The sequence below is a fragment of the Aulonocara sp. 'chitande type north' Nkhata Bay genome, linkage group LG17 (genome assembly GCF_057382095.1).
Source record: "Aulonocara sp. 'chitande type north' Nkhata Bay isolate Kocher_YH1m ecotype deep benthic linkage group LG17, A_spYH_male_GT1.1, whole genome shotgun sequence".
Lineage (NCBI taxonomy): Eukaryota > Metazoa > Chordata > Actinopteri > Cichliformes > Cichlidae > Aulonocara > Aulonocara sp. 'chitande type north' Nkhata Bay.
Window position 1 is genome coordinate 39372810 of NC_141360.1, and position 20774 is coordinate 39393583.

Consider the following 20774-nt stretch of genomic DNA (forward strand, 5'->3'; position numbering starts at 1 on the left):
AATGTTCTGATGCTACTGTTCGTGTGCATGCCCAGCTTGGCTTTCACCGGAAACAAACAGCAGTATGAAGAGAACGTTTAGATTGCAAAGCACGAAATTCTTTTCATATTTTTATAGTCATGTAACTTGTTTCCTGCTGCTGTGATTTATCACCACAGCGAGCCAGCTACAAGGTGCTGATCACGAGCGTCACACAAGTCCGAAAACAAAAACACTAGGTGTCACTAATATTCTACTTTTTGGATGAGCATGCCTAGTGTTTTTATTTTTGAGGCATTTTGGGCAAAAAATTGCCACAACTCATACTCCTGTTGTTCTTTGAATTTTGCTCTGATTTTCAAATGTCTGCGGTGGAACCTGAGACAAGGAAGGCAGCTGCAGAAAGCAGTCTGCCTGTAGCGTTCGGTGTGCTTTATTGTTTAAATAAAGCTGCATTTCCTTGTAGAGCAGGTTTTACTGTCAACATTTGAAGTTACAGCTCCATCTCATTGTTGGTGTGTCACATTTCCTCAGATCAGAGCCAGAAAACAGTCTCAGGTATCCACTCGAACATGATTATTACTTCCTTGTTTTCAACAAAGCAGGGTGTCGAGTAAAAGCGCCGGTGCGTCATAGAGGACAACGGCAGACGTAATCTGTAGCAGAATAATTCTAAGATATTTTCATTCAGATCCAGTCTTGTTTTGTTCGGTTTCACAGTGTTGCCTTTTTAAGGAAAAAACTTTTTGCAATAATTGTGTTATTGGTCTAATGACGTGGGTTTATGTAGCCTGATACACAGAAATATGATTTATTATGGAGACAAAGATGCATTACTTATAATAATGTCAGCGCTGTTTCCAACAAACTGTTACTATTTTAAGATAATATGCACTTTATTTCTTAAAAAGTCAAACAATGGCACAACGATCTTTGTTTGACTCTCATGAGCAGCTTCATTCGCAACTTCGAAAGTGGTTGTTGCTGTTAAAGAAGGTCTTATCTCAGTTACTTGGTTTAAGAGTTCATCTGCTCTATCCAGCCCACACAGAGTGATTACTCAGTGTCAACGAAGATGTGAAAAGTACAACTGTTAGTTCAGTTTATGTTTGATTCGTTATCACAGCAAAACAAATGAGTTACAATCACAGTTTCATTGTAACTATTCGTTCTTATTGTGGCAGCTAAGTCTACGAAGCCACCTTTTCCTAAATTAGTGTAAAGACAATTTTACATTAACATATATTATTTCAGCCTTTATCGGGATAAACATCATTTAAAAATCTCAGCTTGTAGTTGTGTTAAGAGTTTGTTAAGATGCTGTTGTGACAAATTGGGCTCGCATTAACTACAGTGGTAATGTAGCTGCTGTGGATCGCAACGTTTTTGTGTTATTACCCAAACATGAAACAAAGTGTCTGACAGGGGACAGAAATTTTTGGGAACAGTTTAAACATTAGTTGTCATATTTATTGTACGGTGTAATTGTTAATAGTATCGGCACTATTTTAAGCTTTAAAGAGCAAATGAATGAGTATATTTATGTTTCTCTCTGGGTATTAGACATGCATGTTAGAGTGACTGTGATTCTAAACTTTTCACAGGTGTGAATGTGAGCATGAATATTCTCTCTGCGTTAGACCTGCTACAGACTGGCAAGAGCGCACACCAGCGCTCAGACAAGCAGGATAGTCCAGCCGCACCACAACTCTGAATTGGATAAGAGTTTATACTTCTACTCGTGACACTGACAATGACTGTAAGGGTGCTCGGAAATCATTTATTTATATAAAACATGTACATAAATTGTACATGCATGAATTGTTTTAAGTTAATTGGACATTTCAGCAGCTAGTTATTTATGCATTCCATCATATTTTCTAATTTTTCATATCACATGACCGTTTGGGCACAAGCATCACCATCTATCATGACATCTGACATCTTTATACAATAAAACTCTGAAAATGCAGCACACCAGCTCCGTATTGGAATTATGTTATTTAAGCGCACTCTAAATAAATTTGCTTACTATTAGCAAAAAAAAAAAAGGTAATGCAGACAAGCTGCTGTAATGAGAATGCATTATTGTTTTGGTTTTTTTTAACTTTTCAAATGCATGTGATGTATGCATGAACAGGGGGCGGGGGAGTGTTTACTGGACTGACCTTCGAGCTTCAGGTGCTGCACAGCGCTTTCAGGCAGCGAATGGAAGGAGTTCCCAGGGAAGTAAGCAGACGGATAAAACACATGAGACTTCCTCTGCTTCAGGATATGTTGCAGCAGCTCGTACAGGACATCCCCTGCAGAGATGCAAAGGTCAGAGGTTACCATGCGTCTCCTGGTAGCCGTTTTACCCCTGCATAATAGGCCAAATTAGCATTGGCATCACAGACTCAAGTTCCACTTCTTCTTCTCCTCTCTGCTTTCCAGGGAGTGTGGAACTTGAGCAATAATGGAATAAATTTAGAGAGGTGCTTCTACGATACAGCAGCCTAGCACTTTGTTTGTTCCTAGAAAAACGTTTTCCTCGATATTCAACACCGTACCCCGATGACCCAGAGGGTATAGAATTGTAAGTTCCCTATCGGGTGACCCTACCCAGTCAGTTTCCTCTTACAGAAGTATTTTTTCTTCCACAGTGCAGATAAAACATTACAATGCAGTTATTAGCTTAGTCAAATGAGAAGCACATTTAGTTTCACAAGAGAAACTCTCTGGGAGCAGTTTGGATTTGTTAAACAAGAAAATGCGCTCGACAAATCCAAATACCTACAGTGCTTAAAGCGTCAGGACATCTAGGAGATAACGACAACTACCGTATGTGTTGACAAAAGTAAATGAGCCATGAGTCTATATGACCCTGGTGTCCTCCTTTAAGTGGTTATATTGCAGTGGCGACACCAGGCACAAAGCTCGAGCAGGAAGTTCACTGAATGATTTACAGCCGTTTTTCTTGTCCGAACACCGACGGCAACAGCTCCGCTCCCAAAATATTTACACTGTTAACAAATGAGCACAGGTACAGTGGATGTGATTCTAGCAGAGGACTGCCTCCACACACACACACTATCTCAAAGGCTTTGAGAACGAGGAAATGATTCTCATAAAGGAAGTGATGGCAAACACACATGCACAAACAAACACACACACACACACCCCTTTCAGTTCTCACTTTCTGGTTCTGTGGCACCGACTTACACCGTGGGGAAAATTCCTGCTTCCTGGTGTTTGCTTTGATTCTGTATTTAATATGCTGCTTTAAAACCACAGCTTTGGATTCTGTCTGAAAACTACAAACTGTACACGATGAATGACAAATACCAGCAAACTAAAGAAACTGCAAAAAGTGTTAGGGGTACGTGATGACATTTGGTACCATTACAACTGGTGATTGCACATATTTCTGCAGAGATGTGCGAGGAAATCGCCTATTTGTGGTTTAAACTGCATAAAAGGCAGTTCATTAAACCATTAAAATAACAAAATCATCCCAAAAAGCCAACTAGAAATTGCCCAACTGTCTTGCCATCTTACATTGGAATCCTGGAGAACTATCTTTACTGTTTCAGGTTTCCCAATAGGTGTTTTCAAGTCCAAACATGTCACTGCAATCGTAACAGGTTCTAACATTCCAGGAAAAAAAAAACTCAGGCTATTATTTTAATGTTCTATTCTTAGAGCGTCTACAAAAGAGAAATACGCAGAGAGCAGGGACTGATGGGAACAGCACCCTTATAGTCACGCGAAGGAGGAAATGGATACTTCACTAGCCAAAAAATGTGCTCTGTTCCCTAAACTGACGTTTACAGTGAGAGCACGACTGAACAACCACTTGTACAGAAATATGATCAGTCTTATCGCTGTGTGTGTGTGTGTGTGTGTAGCTCCTGAAACCATCCAACACCACGATCACAGCGTCACATAAGAAAAGGAAGAAAAAAAATGCAAAACCTGTAATGATGATGAATCTTATTTTCCACGTATTTCCCAGACCTCGATTTCTCGACAGGATGTGAACATTTTGCATAGTGCTGAAACATCCTGATACGAGCCCGACAGCAGCTGTCAGCTGGTTCTCATCCCTCTATAACCAGAGCCACTGACAACATTCAGTATCCTTTAAAAGGAAAAGGGGGATGTATATATTCTGAACAGAGCAACTGTTACTTAAACCAGCTTATTTAGACGTGACTCAGGTGATCAATATATAATTTATACAGAGTGGACCAAACCCACTGATATACAGATCCCCAAAAAACCCAAGGGAAAGAAAAAATGTAGAAAAAGAACAAACTAAATTAAAATTAATAAATGAATCTTTTATATTTGTCCACATAAATTACCTAATTAAGTATTTATTAATGTAACGAATGAATTACTTTAAATATTATCCACAATATCTTTTGCATTGCAAGCCTGCTCATCATCCTGACCCAAATCACACATCCCGTACTTCATCCTTGAGCGATTGAGTAAAATCTCCAACTCTGTCAGGGGAAAACACTTACTGTTGTTTTATTTTTATGCGCCTGGCCGCTGGCGTTGCCGGGGTGACAGTTGAGGTTGCCTTGTACTTCCTGATCAACCGTCTCCTACTTCCTCCCCCTTCAGCAGCTTTGCTGTAACAGCTGCCTCCCTCCACTGTCACCTCGCCCTGCTACCATTCATCCCCTGCTCCAGCTGACTTTATTCCTCTGCCAACACGAGAGCTTTGTTTGTCTGCGTGTTTGTCGCCAGGATTACGCAAAAACTAGCAGGCTGAATTTCGTGAACCCTGGAGGAGAGGTGGAACAACCCTCTTCTACTTCCCTGTGTGAAATAGGGCATCGACCTTGGCAGAGGACGTGCTCTCAAAGCGTCCTCTTAGGTGATTTTCTTAAAAGGATGTAATGATCTATGCAGTAGCATCACTTTTCATATACAATTATCTTTACTGCCCGTTTGAATGGCAAACCAGGGTCAGTCGAGCCAAACACTGCAAAACTTCAGCATGTTCATTGACTGCTTGTTTGTAGTCATTTTTCCTATTTTGTGTCAGTATTTTTGTCTAACGAAAGAATAGTCTCATGTTTTTCGTCTAAGATCGCTCTTTCTTCCCAATCCCTGTTTCCAGAGTGAGTCCTGCTCTAGTTGGAGCACACAAATATCTAATGGAATCCATCTAAGTGACTCATTTGTTAAACATTTCACTGATGTTTCCAGTTTTCCGAGCTTAGACTGCACCTCAAAACGGAAAAAAGAAATAAAAGCGTGTAGAAAGAGAGGTACCAGAGGGAGGGGATCGGTAGCGGAAGTCCTCCTTGGTAAGCAGCAGCAGGGCTTTGCCATTCATCTGGAAAGAACCGCTGGTGATCGGGCGCAGGGCAAACTCCTTCTCAGCCCATCGTAGCCACTGGGCCACGTCGTCCCTGCTCCAAAAGACTGGCTGCAGACCTGGAGGTGGAAAGAAAAAGAAAGGATTAGGTAAAGAAGAAATAAAATGGACGGAAGAAAACAAAGATGAGTTCAGTGAAGAAGCAGCATAAGGATGTGGGTGGTGATGGTGCTGGTGGTGGTGAGGGTGGGGGGAAGAAAGTAGGAAAGGCAGGAAGGAAAGGAGGGGGGAAGGGGAGACAGGGTTAGGGAGGAAAGGAGGAGGGGAAGGAGGGGGATAGGAAGGAAGGAGGCAGAGGCACTAAAAAGGATATTGAGGAAGTGGAGATAAAAGCCAAAAGGAGGGAGTGATTACGGGAACGGCAGTAGAGATAAAGAAAAAAAGATGAAGGAGGAGACCATCAGAAAGGGAGAGGAGGTTAGAATAAAAGATTAGAAGATGATAGGTTAAGGGGGAGAATACAGAATGACTCAGGGATGGGAAAAAAGGTAGGAAGGGAAGAGCAGAAAGACTGTCAGACTTATTTTATTTGATCTGTTCTGATCTGTCCTGCTCTTTGCTCTCCGAACTCCAGACAGGCGCATCAGAGGACAGACAGTTTATTAGTTTGTGTATAAAAGGACAAGGGCACATGGAGGGAAAAGAGCAGGCGAAACAGGAACGGCAGTATCTGTTTTTCTTCCTCCTCGCTTGCAAATGTTTCTTTCACTGCTGGGGGAAGAGGAGGAAAACATCTGCATCTTTACCGATGAAGAAAGATGAGAGAAGACTGCAAAAATGTAAAATATCTGACCGAAAGCTCGGCCTCACTTGAAAGCCGTACAGAGTTATTTGATTTTTAACATCATAGCTGCTGCAGAGGTAGCGCTAACTTTACTGGAGCTAAACATCTGCTGGGAGCTTTTCTTGTGGTTGAAACTTAGCCTTTAGATCGCTAAACAAAGAATCCCGATGAAAATAAAGGTGAGACTATACAGAAAGGATGAATATTTCTGTAGTTTGTGATGTTGGAGGACTTACTTCGCTTACCTAGAATGCAATACAGATGTATGCTTCCAGCTACAAGCAGAAACTACCATTGCTAAATTCAAAGCTAAGGATGATACATTAACTCAAAGCATAGCGATCTTCAAAAAGCTCAAGAAGAGACTGAATTAAAAAGCAAACCGCCTCTTGCTCAAATGTTTTCATTAAGTCTGAATTTTACTGTAAGAATTAAATTATATGGAAATTTGCTTTTTTTAAACCACCTAAGTAAGGATAATACGCTGGCTAGCGAAATGATAAAACAAATATATACTGAAATTGAACTATTTCATGTTATAGGTTACTTAATGCTTTTACAAATGTTTGTCAGTACTGCTAACTTCCACCGCTAAGCCTCATAAATTCTCTCGCTGCCCATTCCTTCCTTGTTTGCTTCAAGGGCATTTGGACCCAGAAATGGCTCATGACATCACCCTTAAGAAGCGGATCAGTTTAACTTAAACGACTACCAACCACTGCAGCTGAAGCATGAGAAACTATTTTAGAAGCTGTTCCTCTAACAGTCTTAGGAAAATCCAGACTCGAGATATTAGAAATATTTCTAGAAAATACACCGATTGACCAAATTCCCATAAATATAATCTACATAGGCAAACAACACACAGGTTTTGTAGCTTATGCCAATACGCTTTGCTGTGTTATTGAGATTCGATCAAGTGTTATCACAGTAAATTAACACCAGTTTCTGAGTACTGAGGCTGATTTAGCCTCTGTGATTATTTTTAAGACACATAACAGGACGCACACAAACTGACCCATATTTATTTCAGTGGACACAGATCCTGCCACCTCATATCATTTTCTACTGTTGGTGTAACCCAATGAGTTACTGTATGACTCAGGCTCGCCTCTTCTCTTTCACAAGGATAGAAACACACAAACACAGACTTTCAACACTGTCCGATCAGAACATCCACGACACCCACACAGAGCAGAACTACTCATTTCTTACATCACACTTATCACCCAGCCTCAAACACTTCCTCTGGGAGTTGGACAGCTGTTATCTTGGGCCGCCAATGTCATTGTCACACAAGTAATAGGAACCTAGTGCTCACTTTCAGCCAGCCACCCCCACCCCACTTTAGCTCCCCCCCGCCTGTCAAACAAAGGAAGTTTTCACAGAGAGCAATCAATATAAAATGAAACCCTGTCTAGATTGTCAGCTTCCTATTTCTTGCCTTCCCTTCTAGACCTCTGTATTCAGATAAGGCCCGGGAAGCCCTAGGTTATCTGAAGCACTGCACACAGCCTGTCAAGCTCTGACCCTCAGCTTGTCAACGGGCATCCCACGAAAGTGTCAGGGAATGTGATACAGGTGTTTCACCAACACAGGAGCTAGTGGTGGGCAGATAAGAAACTGTATTTCTTATGCTTGCTTACTTGGTCTCTGCGTTTTTCATAGGAGCTGCTTCTTGGCTCACAGCAGAAATCTTAGCGAGGCTACATTTCCTGTTGCCTGAAGTATGTGTGACAATGAATATGTCACTTTCGTCCTTTGAAGCTGATGTAAAATGCTATCATATCCTCCCACTGTAAATTATTGTTAGTAATGGATAACATAGCAGAGATGGAGCTAGAATCCACTAAAATACTATGTCATGGACTTCGTATCAATAATGAAGCAGACTGCCATCCGCATTGCATACACCAGCTGTAAGTTTGTCCCTCGTGGCTGGCTTGTGAGAGGAGTGAAGCTGAGGCGGGCAGCAGTGCAGCCAAGGTCACGAGGTCATGGCTGTGGTATGCTCTCTCCAGGGCCGGAGAGAGGTGCTGCTCTGCCAAAACCCCTCCGAGATCCGGTCTGCCGGCCTCAGCCATCTGCACAGAGCCCAAAGGAGGAAGCAGCAAAGGGAGCAGAAGGGAGGAGAAGACGGAAGAAGGGGGCCCAAATACACGCATCCCACAACGCACTTTGCCAGGAAGCAATCCAGCGTGGGCTCTGTTTCAGCACAGGAAACTTCCTGCGGTAAGGTTAGAGAGCAATGCCGGGAGGCTTATTAACAGACAGCAGCAGCATGGAGAAAAAAAAAGGGAGAGTGGAAACAGAAAGCAAAGAGCAGAGAGAACAGCAGTGGATTGTGTGTGAAAAGGTGACGAGGAAAAAAAAAACATAAGGCAGATAAAACTACAAAAACAAGAGGACTAAACAAAGACATAAGAGAAGAAGGCCAAGCAAACAGGAAACAGATACGATGCAGTTAATGAGAAGGAGCTCCCAGAGTCATATGCATGCTCTGCGTTGCTCTGTACTGATCTCTGAGGATGTACGGTCATGGTGAGACTAAAAAGGTCCTTACAACAAGTCGGTGACAAGCTTTAAACTGTGTGCATTTTACAGCAGGATGGAGCACCATGTTACAAAGCAAAAGCAATCAGCAAGTAGCTCAGAGATGATCCAACTAACATTTGGGTACACGGCCAGGAAGCTCCCCGAGATCCAAATTGGACTAACGATCTATAACCAATCCCTAAAGAGCAAAGGATGAGCAGAAGCCTACAAACTGATCAGCTTAGAACACAAAAAAAGCAAAAATCCAGAATGCCACAGAGTTTGAGAAGCTATGAAGGAGTCTCCACACCATATATACTGGATACATAGGTTTATTTGCCAATAAAGGTCTTTGACACCAATCAACCTATATCATAAAAATGTATAAGAAATAATACAAACTAAAGCAGCAAAGTGTATGAAACACCAAATATGTGCCACCAAAATGAAGTAAATCAAACAAGCTACAGCCAGTCTGTGTCAAACAGCATTCCCTCACTGCAACATACATCTAAAGCTGCAACGCCATCTCTTCAGCAAGCTGACTGTGAAAGGTTCTCCACCCTTTGGGGATGAAGCCAAAGCCTAGATGTCAAGTACTACTGGTTCCACATTTACATATTATTTCTGAGGTCATCACTTCCTATTTAGATGCCCATTAGGTTTTATGGGGGATATTATCCATGTCATAGAGTCAGGATTTCATTCAACACAAGTTATTTGATTCTGATGGATTACACAAATGGGACCAGGTAACTAATGAAAGCTGTTGTTAATTCACAGTAAGACTTATGTATATCAAAGAGAAGGCAAGAAGTATCATAGCAGTATTAAACAGAGCAGTACAGGCTGAGCCAAAATGACTTTATAAGAAAATTGGGACATGAATGAAAGGTGGTCCTGCCAAATTAATGCTCACATAACCAAAGCAGGGATTTTATATGAGCCAAACAATTCATTAATCGAGTCTTACTGGAGATGTTTTTAACTGTACCAGTTTCTGGTTTAGTTTTCCAAAGCTTCTCCGAGCTGCAGATCATTCACAGTCATCATTGTCTCTCATGTTTCTGTCTTCTATGCTTATTGAATTGACAAAAGAACACTTTGATGTTTTTTCAACATGGATAATTTCTGAGTCACATTCAAGTTTCATTTTCAGGATCTTGTTGTGCATCTCATATCCGTGTAATGTAGACAGGAACTGATTCTAAACAGGACAGGAAACGCTAAGACACAAACATCCTTCGCTTACTTAGAGGTGGAAAGGAAAATGGATGGCAATGGAGAGAGCTGCTTTGAACCTGAAATTCTGTTCCTTCGATACTTTCACGCGCTATCTGGAGACGATAAATTTGTCCTTTTTGGTTGTTTTCTGTCAGAGAATCTTTAACAGATTTGTTGCGGGAAGAAAATCAATTCCAGCCCCCCTTGTCGCTGGCCTGCCTTTGCCGACTGCATCTCAGGTTAACAGTCTTCATGAGAGCGTATGCTTGCGTTTACACTGAGTAAAACCCTCAAGCACGACAGCAGCAGGATCTCAAACCCTCGACTAAACCGTGGGCTCCTAATCCTCTCTGATGACACATAATTTTTACTCAGTGGTTTCTCAGGCCCCCGCTAATGTTCACTACGCACACATACACACACGGAGCTCACAAGTTGCCAAGGCAACTCACGAGCGCTTGGGATGAATGAAGGGAAGAGGAGGATGAGATCACTGGTATCTTGTTTCGTTGTTGCGGTACAGAAGCCCTCAGCTTCCCCTCTCAGCCAGACGAGTTAATGAGGTCAGTCCTGCTGCGAAGCTAAAAGGTCCCGTCCAGAATCACAGATCAGCTGTGTGCGTCTCACCATCGTTCACATTTCTGCCTCTCCTGCTTATGGATTTCTCACCTGGCTAAAAACTTTGACAACAGTCTCTTTTTTTCTTCTTGACTAGCTAAAAAGAAAAAGCTTCAGATTGTTACCCCTGTCCCACAGCTGTGCCACTTAAGCTGTCTTTTAAAGGATTATCATTTTGTCATTAATGGCTGTTGTTTTGTTAGCAAGCTTTCTCAAGCACCATGACTTCAACATAACTACTATTTACTTATAGTGTAAAACCTCTGAATAGTAGCGTACCACTATTAACTTTCTGCGACTGACTGTAAATACAACCGTGCTGTTGCCCGGAGTTAAGGGTGTTGCCACTGTGAAGAGTTCTACTTAAAATTTGAATTTAACTTTGTCAAACTTAATGCTACAGCTTTATAGTACTGGCCCAAAGCCTACTGAGGAGAAGTACTGTGTTAGAGCACCAGATCGGCGAGAGCTAGCTTTACTTTGTTTCAATCTACCACTGCAAGAGAAATTAATGAGCTTATTGCAATTTTTTTTGTAACATTGTAAAACATTACAATGTTACAACTTACGCCAAATAGGACACAAATTCCAATACCATTCACACACAAACATGCTGTAGTTAAATTCATGGTATGACTGTATAGAACAGAACAACAACACATTTAGGAAAATCCATTGCATAAGTTTAGCATTTTCAAGCACTTTCTGTTATTATATTTGGACAATTAAATTCAATTTGGAGCATTATTGTGTTACATTTTGTGTTCCCCGTTTCTAGTTTGGTTGCTAGATACAAGTCTCTGTATGAGAATGCCAGAATCAGTTTCACTTAAAATTTCCATTAGAGGAAAAATAAAAGAGAATAGAAAAGAAAAAAAAAAAACTGTTGCTATTTATTGATCCAAGGTTTTCTAAAAAGTTTTATGCATTCATTCCAAACAATTAACAAACAGCTGCTGACTGAATGTGTTTAGTCATGTTCGAGCGTCATCACATTTTGGAGGGACCTGTTTCCTTTCTCTTCATTTGTAAAACTGGAACCAAATTGCTTACATGCTATATTTTGAGTCATAGTAGGATCTGAAAGTCAGGTCAGATATTATTTTCTGTCAGAAACTCCAGACTTTCAACAGTCTAGATATATACAAAAATACACAACTGATACACACACTTCTCAGACTGAGAATTTCAGCTTGGCCTGACCTGGATGAACTATAACTAAATAAACAACAAAAGAACGTACAACCGCATCAGTAAGGCTGGGACTTTGCTCTTAAACTCAGAGCTCCTTAGTCACTCAGTTCTTCAGTAAATGTTTGTCTTTTCTCTCAAAGCAGAAGTAGGCGGATATTGGTTTTGCTATCTCAATGGAGGAAAGGTTTTCTTTCTCCAGACAGTGGAGGAGGAGGAAGGAGGAAGGAGGAGGCGGGTTAGTTGTGACCTCCTGACACCCTGACTCAGGGACATGTGGATAGAAGTGACACGTTTTCTCAGTTACTCCTCTCTCTCTCTCACACACACACACACACACACACACACACACACACACTGCATCACCCTCTCACTTTCTGCACCGTACATCAATTCCCTGTCAGGTGGGTGCGGCAGGGAAAAATCCACCTCCAAACGAACACACACACACTTTTACTTTTCAGCCAGGAGAACCAACCCCCACCACCTCTCATATTCATCCTCTGCTTCCTCCTCCGGCATGCACAAGCCTGTCCCCGTCCAGCAAAACTGGACTCCATCCAGTCAAAACAAACATAAAACAGATCATCAATCACACTTAAACTTTTTATGGCCAGGAAGTAGCACGGCCTGTTTTTGATAGTTTGTTGTTAAGCACAGGAGCAAGCCGGCTCTTGTAGGCTAGTTCCTGAATTCAGCGTCAACTGCCACTCTTCCTTTTGTTCAGAAGCCAATTTTTTCCCTCCCCTCTCCCTTCTTTTCTTTTCTTTTTTTTTTTGAAAATGCAGGAGCTTCAAAGACGTTTGTTAACTAAATCAAAAGGCTCATGCTTGTCTGAAACACATACACACCCTGTAAGCACACTACTCCTGTTCTTCTTTGCATGTGGAGAATGGGAGGGCAGGATTTATCCGTGTCATCATATCTAATGCAAAGTGCATACCTTCTTCTTTTAAAATGAGACAGTGTCTATTTGCGAAACCTCAGAGTCGTTTGCATCAAGCCTGTCGCTCCTGAAAGCAGTTTCAGTAATGACAGAGGGTTAAAGCTCAAACTACACAGGGCCAGTCACAGATTACATTTTGTGTGACCGTTAATGTTGACTGATTTAATCTGGAGCAATTTGTCTTTTTCCACACTGCAAAGCTTAATGAGTTTTAGTGACAGTTGAAGTCTGTCGAATCATTAGGGTTTATTGCTGCTTCCATCCTCCGCTGTGGTTTTTTTTTTTTTGTAAGTACTGGTAAAACACAAAAAGCAGGAAACCTGTGCCAACACTACACAAAGGTGGGGGAAAGCGTTTATTGTCCTCAAGCAAGGTGCATATATGTCCACGCGGGTGTTCCCTGGTAGGTGTGTGCATGCTTTTCTTCTTTGTGACAAACATAACCGAGCAACGGCTGCCTTTCCAAGTAGGCTCTCATTCCACTGATGAACTCACTGCATAGTCTTAGAGACTCACCAACAGTAGTCCTTGCTACCTAGGTGAGTTTCTAGGAGCCTGGTTATGTTTATAGGGGCCAACTCACTACATGAGGGGCCATTATAAGACTCAATACTGTAGCCTTGGAGTCTGCTCAACCCCAGGGACAAGGTCCTCTCTGAAGTGTTAAGAGCTAGAAAAGAAGGCCAATGGAAGTTTTTTGGAGACAGCTCACCTCTTAGCCTTTTTGCTGAGACATGAAATGTCAACTCCAAAAAAAGTGTATTAAGACTACCATGATAACTGAGAACCTATACAGACATATGCCCTCTCTGAACAAGCATGTGAATCAGGGATCGCAAACCTGCGTCTCTTTTGCACAACTTTGCTGCATCTCCGCTGGATCCCTGCGGCTTCGACCAAACAGCAACGAGATGACGGAGTTATTTTCAATAAAAGTTGCAAAAAGTCTTTGCAGACCCATCATGTGTAGGTGTATAATCACGCCTCAAAATCACATTTTGAGCCAAGAAAACCCTGGAATTGTTCCAGGAATTGTTTGGTTTATTTTTTTTAATCGACAGTTTCCATTACTTTTGTTCCAAAATTTAATAATTCCAAAGTTTAAGTACAAAATTATTATAAACACCTTGCCCCAGTCTAGTCACATGTGGTAAAAGATTTTAACTATTTTCACCTATTAGTAATACTTAAATGCTAATAATACAAGGGTCGAATACATTTTGGGTCAAAAATGACTCCAAAATTGTTCTTCTGACAGTAAGAAACCTGCTCCTTGAACTTAATGGTATCAAAAACCAGCATTGCTCAGCAAGCCAGCTGTTAGGGAAGAGCTGACGGGATGAAATGCCACTAAGGTGCAGTATAATAAAATTGGGATCCAGGTGAATAAAGGAAATAAGCTAAACTAGTCTGTATTCGAAAAAATTCTTCTTTTTTTTTAAAATATCAACTCTGCAAAGTTTCCTTTTAAAAATCATAAGTCATCAAGGTCAATAGATCATGGCCATGCTCAACATTTCAAAAGAGCCCAATCACGTCCTGTTTGGCAGGAAGTATCTCCCAAACACAGCGTTAATAAAAGCACATGGAAGGAATTTCATTAACTGGACATTTATCCAGAGGAAATGCATTCGAGTCACGTGGGCTATTTGCAGCTGAGATTAACACACAATCGGTGTGTAAAACGTGTGTGTTCGTGATGTTTCGAGTAAAGAAAGCCCACCACCACCATCGCCTTGTTAGAAACGCCATGTGGAGTGTGTCGCAGACAGGAAGAGCAGGGGGCTGCGCTCAGCTCACTCGCTGGCATGTGAAAACAGTTTCCCTTTCAGAAAAGAAAAGAGAGGAGTTAAAACACGCACATAGACACACACACACACACACACACACACACACACACACCATCAACAACAACATTTATTCAGGAAGCGCCGTCTGCCCACTCAGGAAATTCCTGAGGACAAGAGCTGCTTCCAGGGGCAGGAAATTTCCCCTCAGAAAGACCAAACACACATGCACGCACACGCAGACACACACACACACACACACACACTTTGTGACACCAATTTCCCCACAGCAGTAAAATGGGTAATATACCACAAAGTGAGAGAGAGACCAAAGGAAGCTTGTGGGGGATTGCAGTCATGCATGGTAACACACACAAACACATACACTTAGTCATACACACACGTCCCCCCTCACACACACACACACACACAGTATACACCTACACTACCTCTGGCAAGCTTTGCACAAAGACACAAGATTCACTCACACTCATCCACCCACTCTTCAAGCACGCATAGTGCAAACCCAGCTGTGAGCACGAACACACACACACACACACACACACACACACACACACACACACACACACACACACACCAAGGAAACCAGCCAGTCTTGTTTCCATGGACATAGAGGGTTTTTTTAATCATCGGGGAAGATATTTCTACTGTCGCAGCCAGAGTTCTTTTGTATTTAGTGTTTGTTGTAAAAAATAAAATAAATAAATAAAAATAATCGGCGTGTGTCACAGACCTTTAAATAATTCACTGTTATCTCAGTGACTAGACCTTCATTTGCGTCATTCTCAGAGTATGTAGGCGCCATGTTGGCCAATACTGCCTGGGTTGCGATTGAATTAAAAACCAAACAAATTTAGTTCATCAGTTAGCATCTGCATGGATTCATTATGTGTGTGTGTGTGTGTGTGTGTGTGTGTGTGTGTGTGTGTGTGTGTGTGTGTGTGCGCGCTCTTTTACAACTTGTCTTGCCTTTCACACAAACTAAAGAAAACAAAAGGACATGGATGGTTGACGGCACTCCTCCGCTAGCTGTTTAAAGCTGCACATTTGTCTACTGACAGACTAATACTGCTGCATTATTCCTTTAATGGCTTGTTTTAAAGCCAAAAAAGAATCGAGTCAATTTATGTCTTCTCAAAGCAAAGTCCAAGCATTTAATTGACACATGCTCCAACAAAGCATGTCTCTTTCAACCATTTACTGAAAAACTGTAGCAGGGTTTCAACCAACGCAAACGTGTTTCCGTGCAGTACTGAGCGTTGTTCAGTGATGTTATGCACTGGTCAAATGCTGATTGGACGACAATTTGGAATAGACATAGGGAGCAACGGCAAAGATCACCAGGAATGGAAGAATTATGAAAAATACATCAAAGACCAGGAAGTACAACTCAAAAAGCATAGAACTTTGTGTTCGTATGTTATAACTTCACTGTTAATTATTCAAGCTTTAGCTGGGCTTTTGATAAACAAATTCACCCAGTTTTTTTCCATAAAAGCAAAGACTAGAGATAAGATTTGAAATGTACACAATATAACTTTTTTCCTTATAACTAATGCCACTATATAGGATATGCGATATGGGTAAAAGTATTGGGTCACACCTCATAATCTTTAAAATCCAGATGTTTTAGTCCCTTGTCCACAGGTGTACAAAATCAAGCACCTAGCGAATCAATCTGCCTTTACTAATATTAGTGAAAGGGTGCGTCATGAATTTCAGCATGGCATTGTAATAAGATACCCCGCTGTAACAAGTCAGTTCATGAAACTTCTCCCCTCCTAGATATTCCAGGAGCAGGTGAAAGTGGTACTGCAGCGTTATAGTGGATTTAGCAACCACAGCAATAAGGTACCAGACCAAAGTTATACACCTGGGTCACTGGATACTGAAGCACATGGTGCATAAAAGTTGTCAAAGCTTTGCTAATTAAATAACTACAGAGCTCCAAACTTCCTCTGAAATGAACATCAGCACAAACAATGTGCACTGGGAGCTTCATGGCATGGGTTTCAAAATCTAAGCAGCTCCTGTAGGCGTAATGTGTTGTTGTATGTAAAGTCTTCAAAAATAAAATAAAAAACTCACAAACACCACAAAAGGAATATTGTAACGGTTTTATGGTTTGAGAATCACACACTTTGTACTGGTATAATTCTCATGTCCGTGTGGCATTTTCAAAGCTAAAGGTAGAAGATTATCTTAACATAGCATAAAAACTCGAAATATGGGGGAAACAGCTAGCTTAATTTTGTCCGTGGCAACAAAAACACCTACCAGCTCAGTCACATCCTTGTTCGCAAAAACACAGGTTGGAGTTTTATTGGCAGCTAGGTGGGTATAATAACTTCCAGAAATCATGTTGCCAACAAGTGGTTACCAGGCAACCTTTGCATAAATCAGGAAGCTACTACCACAAACAAGATGGAGCGTGTTGATTAGCGAGGTTTAGAGTTGCTGATAGATTTTGTTAACTTTGAGATCTAAACAAACTACTTTTCCTGTGTTTACAGTGTTAAGTTAAGCTAATTAGCTCCTAGCTAAAGTTGTATATTGAAAAGATGGAGATGAGAGGTCTGATTTTCCCATCTAATTATCAGCAAGAAAACCAATGAAAAGCACCTTTAAGCTTGGTCAAAGACTATGTGTGTGTATCACTAAGGCTCTGTTGTCTCAATGGCAGTTATTCTAAAGGTCACTTGAGACTGGCTTCAAATAAGAGTCAGTGTTTGTACAGCACCAATTGAAATACACAAAATTAAGAGAGTAAATAATTCAATAATAATAATGTCTATGGCTTAATATAAAAAATTTAGGGTTTTTTTTGTCTCCATGAGTAATCTTCTTTCACTTCTTTTAAATGAAATATATGATATCACACAGCTTGCTGTGCAATACCAGCAGCCGGTCCAAAAACTTTGTGTTTTAGTTTTAATGAGTGGATTTATTTATTGGAGTGACTTTTAGCATTAATTAGCCTATGACTTGCTAATTAAGCTTACTAGCATTAGATAATAGCAGTACTGCAGGCTTTTATCTATATATGGTCACTCAAGGGTGCAAAAAAGACTATTTAAGTTTCAAAGTAGTGGTTCAAATAACAAGGAATGACATCATGATAGCCACATCTATCTTTTATATACAAGCTATGATTAGGTCAAACCTGCCAACTGAAGGAAGCTTCAAAGTGTTTTGACTTTAAATATTTTCAAATATTTTATTTTCATAGTTTTTATTTTCTACATTTAAATTCTGCTTATTCACATATTTTATCACATCAAACCTGTTAGCATTTCAAAACTAAACCTGACTGCTTTGTATGATGTCACAAAACATGTCATTAAACATGTTGTGCAGACTTTAAAATCCAAACATGAGTGCATCTTCAGTAAATATTAATTGCTTTTTTTTAAAAATCCCTTTATTTAGTTCGTTTTACTCCAGATGTGTGTTGTGTCTTTACATAAATTTCTTTTTATATTATGCCAGCATATAGTTACAACTTGACGTTTTTTGGCCCAAAAATGTCTTCATAATGAATAAAATTCATTCACTGACATAGACGATGTTTTAACATACTGCATTTGGTAACGATTTAAACACACTGTGTTAGAGTTTACAGTGTACTGCAGTGATGTCTGACAGAAAGGGTTAAAAATTGAGCCTAGTAGCATTCTTTAGTGTGAGGAGCAGTCTGCAACTCTCCCCGATCTAATCCACTTCCTCCCCAGGAAATGGAGAAGGCGGATTTCTGCCCACACTGCAATTTCCTCCCTCATTCTTTTTCTTTCTGTCTTTTTTTCCCCTCTCCTCCTCCGCTCTCTCCTCCTCCTCCTTCTTCTTCTCGCTCTTCCTTCCCTCTTCACCCCTCCTCCCCCCACCGTCAGAATAAATCTCCCTCTGAGTGCGGGGGTTAATGGATGACTTGTTTTCCAGCACGTGTGTTTATATAGCAAGGAAGAGAAAGGACGAGCAGAGGTGTTTTAGACCTTGTGAGCCGTGACAAAGACGTGTGGCTGGCTGTCTGAGAGAGGAGAGTGGATCCCCTTTAGCAGCAGACATAAACTAAACACTGCAGAAGAAAAAAATGAAAGACGACCTGCAGATGTCTGAGTCTGCGTGAGCAACTGTGCTTGACATCTGATTAAAACAGAGTTCGACTTCCACATGTCTGCGGATGTGAAGTGACCCATCAGTTTACTCGACAGGAAACCCAATGCGGACCTGTTGAGCGTTCTTCCTTTTTCTGCAACAATACAAAAGAGGAAGTGGGCTGAGGGAATTTCCTGTGCATCTCATCCAGCTTCAGCCTGACACCCAGCCTAACGCCCCGCCAAGAGTCCTGAACTTCACACCGGCTAGAGAAAAACTAACTGGTTAAATATTGACATGTGCACCAATGAAGCAATTCAGGGTTAGTCTTTGAACTGTTAGCCTATCTCTTGGCACAGCTCCAACCCCGCCCCCTCTATGATTGGGTAAGCAATGAATGAGCAGATGCAACCAAACTCTAGTCCAGTAAAACTGTGAATGTCACCCAGTTGCTTCACCAAGTTGTTCCCAAATATATTTCATCAGACTTTCTCCTTTGCTGGTTCAACTAAAGCCGGCTAGTCACTTTCACCTTGCCCTTCACGTCACGGCTCTGGAAAGACTAGGCTGCGTCAATGCTGACCATGAAAGGTAGATGGAAGCTCTTCAACTGGTTTCAACTGATACGAACAGAGAAGGAAAGACACCCAAATGATTTTTTTAAAATTAATGCTTCCACAAAAAAGCCGCCTGACTCATATCTCACAAATATGTTCACATTCAGTCTACTTTACATTTAAAGCATCACAATAAATGCAAAGTCTTACAATCAGAAAAAAACTGAAGAGAAAAACTTTTTTTCAAATAACAGAATCCTGCTTTTCCTGTTTTGAATTGTGACTGAGTCATCCACGATACTGCACGACATGTCCATGTCAAAATGTTCTGATATCCGTTTTCTATTTGTGTCAAAATAACCTTTCCTCACCATTCAGTGATACAGTGATAAATGCTGATAAAGGGTGTCCAGAGACCACGAGAGCCATCTGCAGTGGCTGTCAGCATGTTAGTACTGTGGCTCAAACCGGACCCACCGTCACCTCAGAAACACACCTTTAGAGTTTCAGGACTGTATCCTGCATACTTGCAGTCTGGAAGCTTAATTGCTACAACCGAATGATGTAGTCCAAGTTATTCTTTTTAGATTAGTTCCCAGTCTGCTCTGAAGGACACGTGTTTAACAGTGACCCCGGGCTACAGCCAGTGTTTCAGGGCTTACTGTTTAACTCATATTCAGACTAAGACTTACAATTTTGTGACAAGAAACTGTTTATATTCTACGATGAGATAAATGATGATCAGATTAAAGAAACTGTTTTTTTAGATTAGCATTTCTGCCTTTGCAGCCAAAGCACACTCTGATACGGCTGATCAATACTGCTGGATACAAACAGAAGCAGAAACAGAATGTTCTGGTACCAAAAACCTTCTATGCTGCCTATTTTGATTAGCAATAATCAAAATTATAAGAAATGCAAGTTTGCCAACATTACACACAACAAGTTTCAGGGTATAGAAACATAACATAACCATAGAGCTAGCAAAGTTAAGTTACAGAAGTTTTCTTTCAACAACCTCATTTTAAGTTATTGAATGACACCTTTTGCACACGTGCTCATACACTGCGGGAGAACTAGCATCGGCCAAATCAATAATGATAACATCATTATTAATAACTGAACATTGTGTATCTTGTACAACTCAGAGATCGGCTAAGTATTGGCATAAATGCAACAAAGCTAACTTGAACGTGAAAGACTAGCTGGCTAACTGCCCCCTGTGATATAATGTTAGCTAGTGTTACTTATCTTACTTGCTAACACAGGAAAACTTCCTGATATCCAGCATACCATCTATAAAGCTAGCTAACCAAAGGTTTGTAATCCCTTTATAGAGATGTCTTATATGTCTAATCTCCTCATTTTAAAGTAGTAGATTGGCCACCTGTAAGCGTGCACAGTTTTTTAAGATAATTAAATAACTAAATGTTTTCATATTAGTAAACACTTTATCCTTAAGCCACTTGGTGACCAAGGACTTATTTGGATGTTGCGTTTAAAGATGTTTAAGAAATCATCTAATTGAATGATCGGGGAACATGTAAAGTAAGGATCTTGTGTATTGAACAGACTTAATTTAAACATGGTTCCTTGTATTGTATGTTCTCTGGTCCATATTGTCTGTAGCTGTTATTGCAGTGCAGAAGGTCAGTCAGCTGTG

The 20774-nt window shown here is 40.8% G+C and overlaps 1 protein-coding gene across 2 annotated transcripts in view; it reads right to left on the reverse strand.

Moving 5' to 3' along the window:
• Nucleotides 1-20774, reverse strand: part of etv6 (ETS variant transcription factor 6) — a 29144-nt gene that overhangs the window by 3586 nt on the left and 4784 nt on the right. For both annotated transcript variants that reach the window (XM_086268531.1, XM_086268532.1), the window contains exons 3-4: nucleotides 5251-5415; nucleotides 2148-2282 (exon numbers count right to left, since the gene is read on the reverse strand). In XM_086268531.1, coding sequence (XP_086124657.1) covers nucleotides 2148-2282; nucleotides 5251-5415 — 300 coding nt within the window. The remainder of the gene's footprint in view (nucleotides 1-2147; nucleotides 2283-5250; nucleotides 5416-20774) is intronic.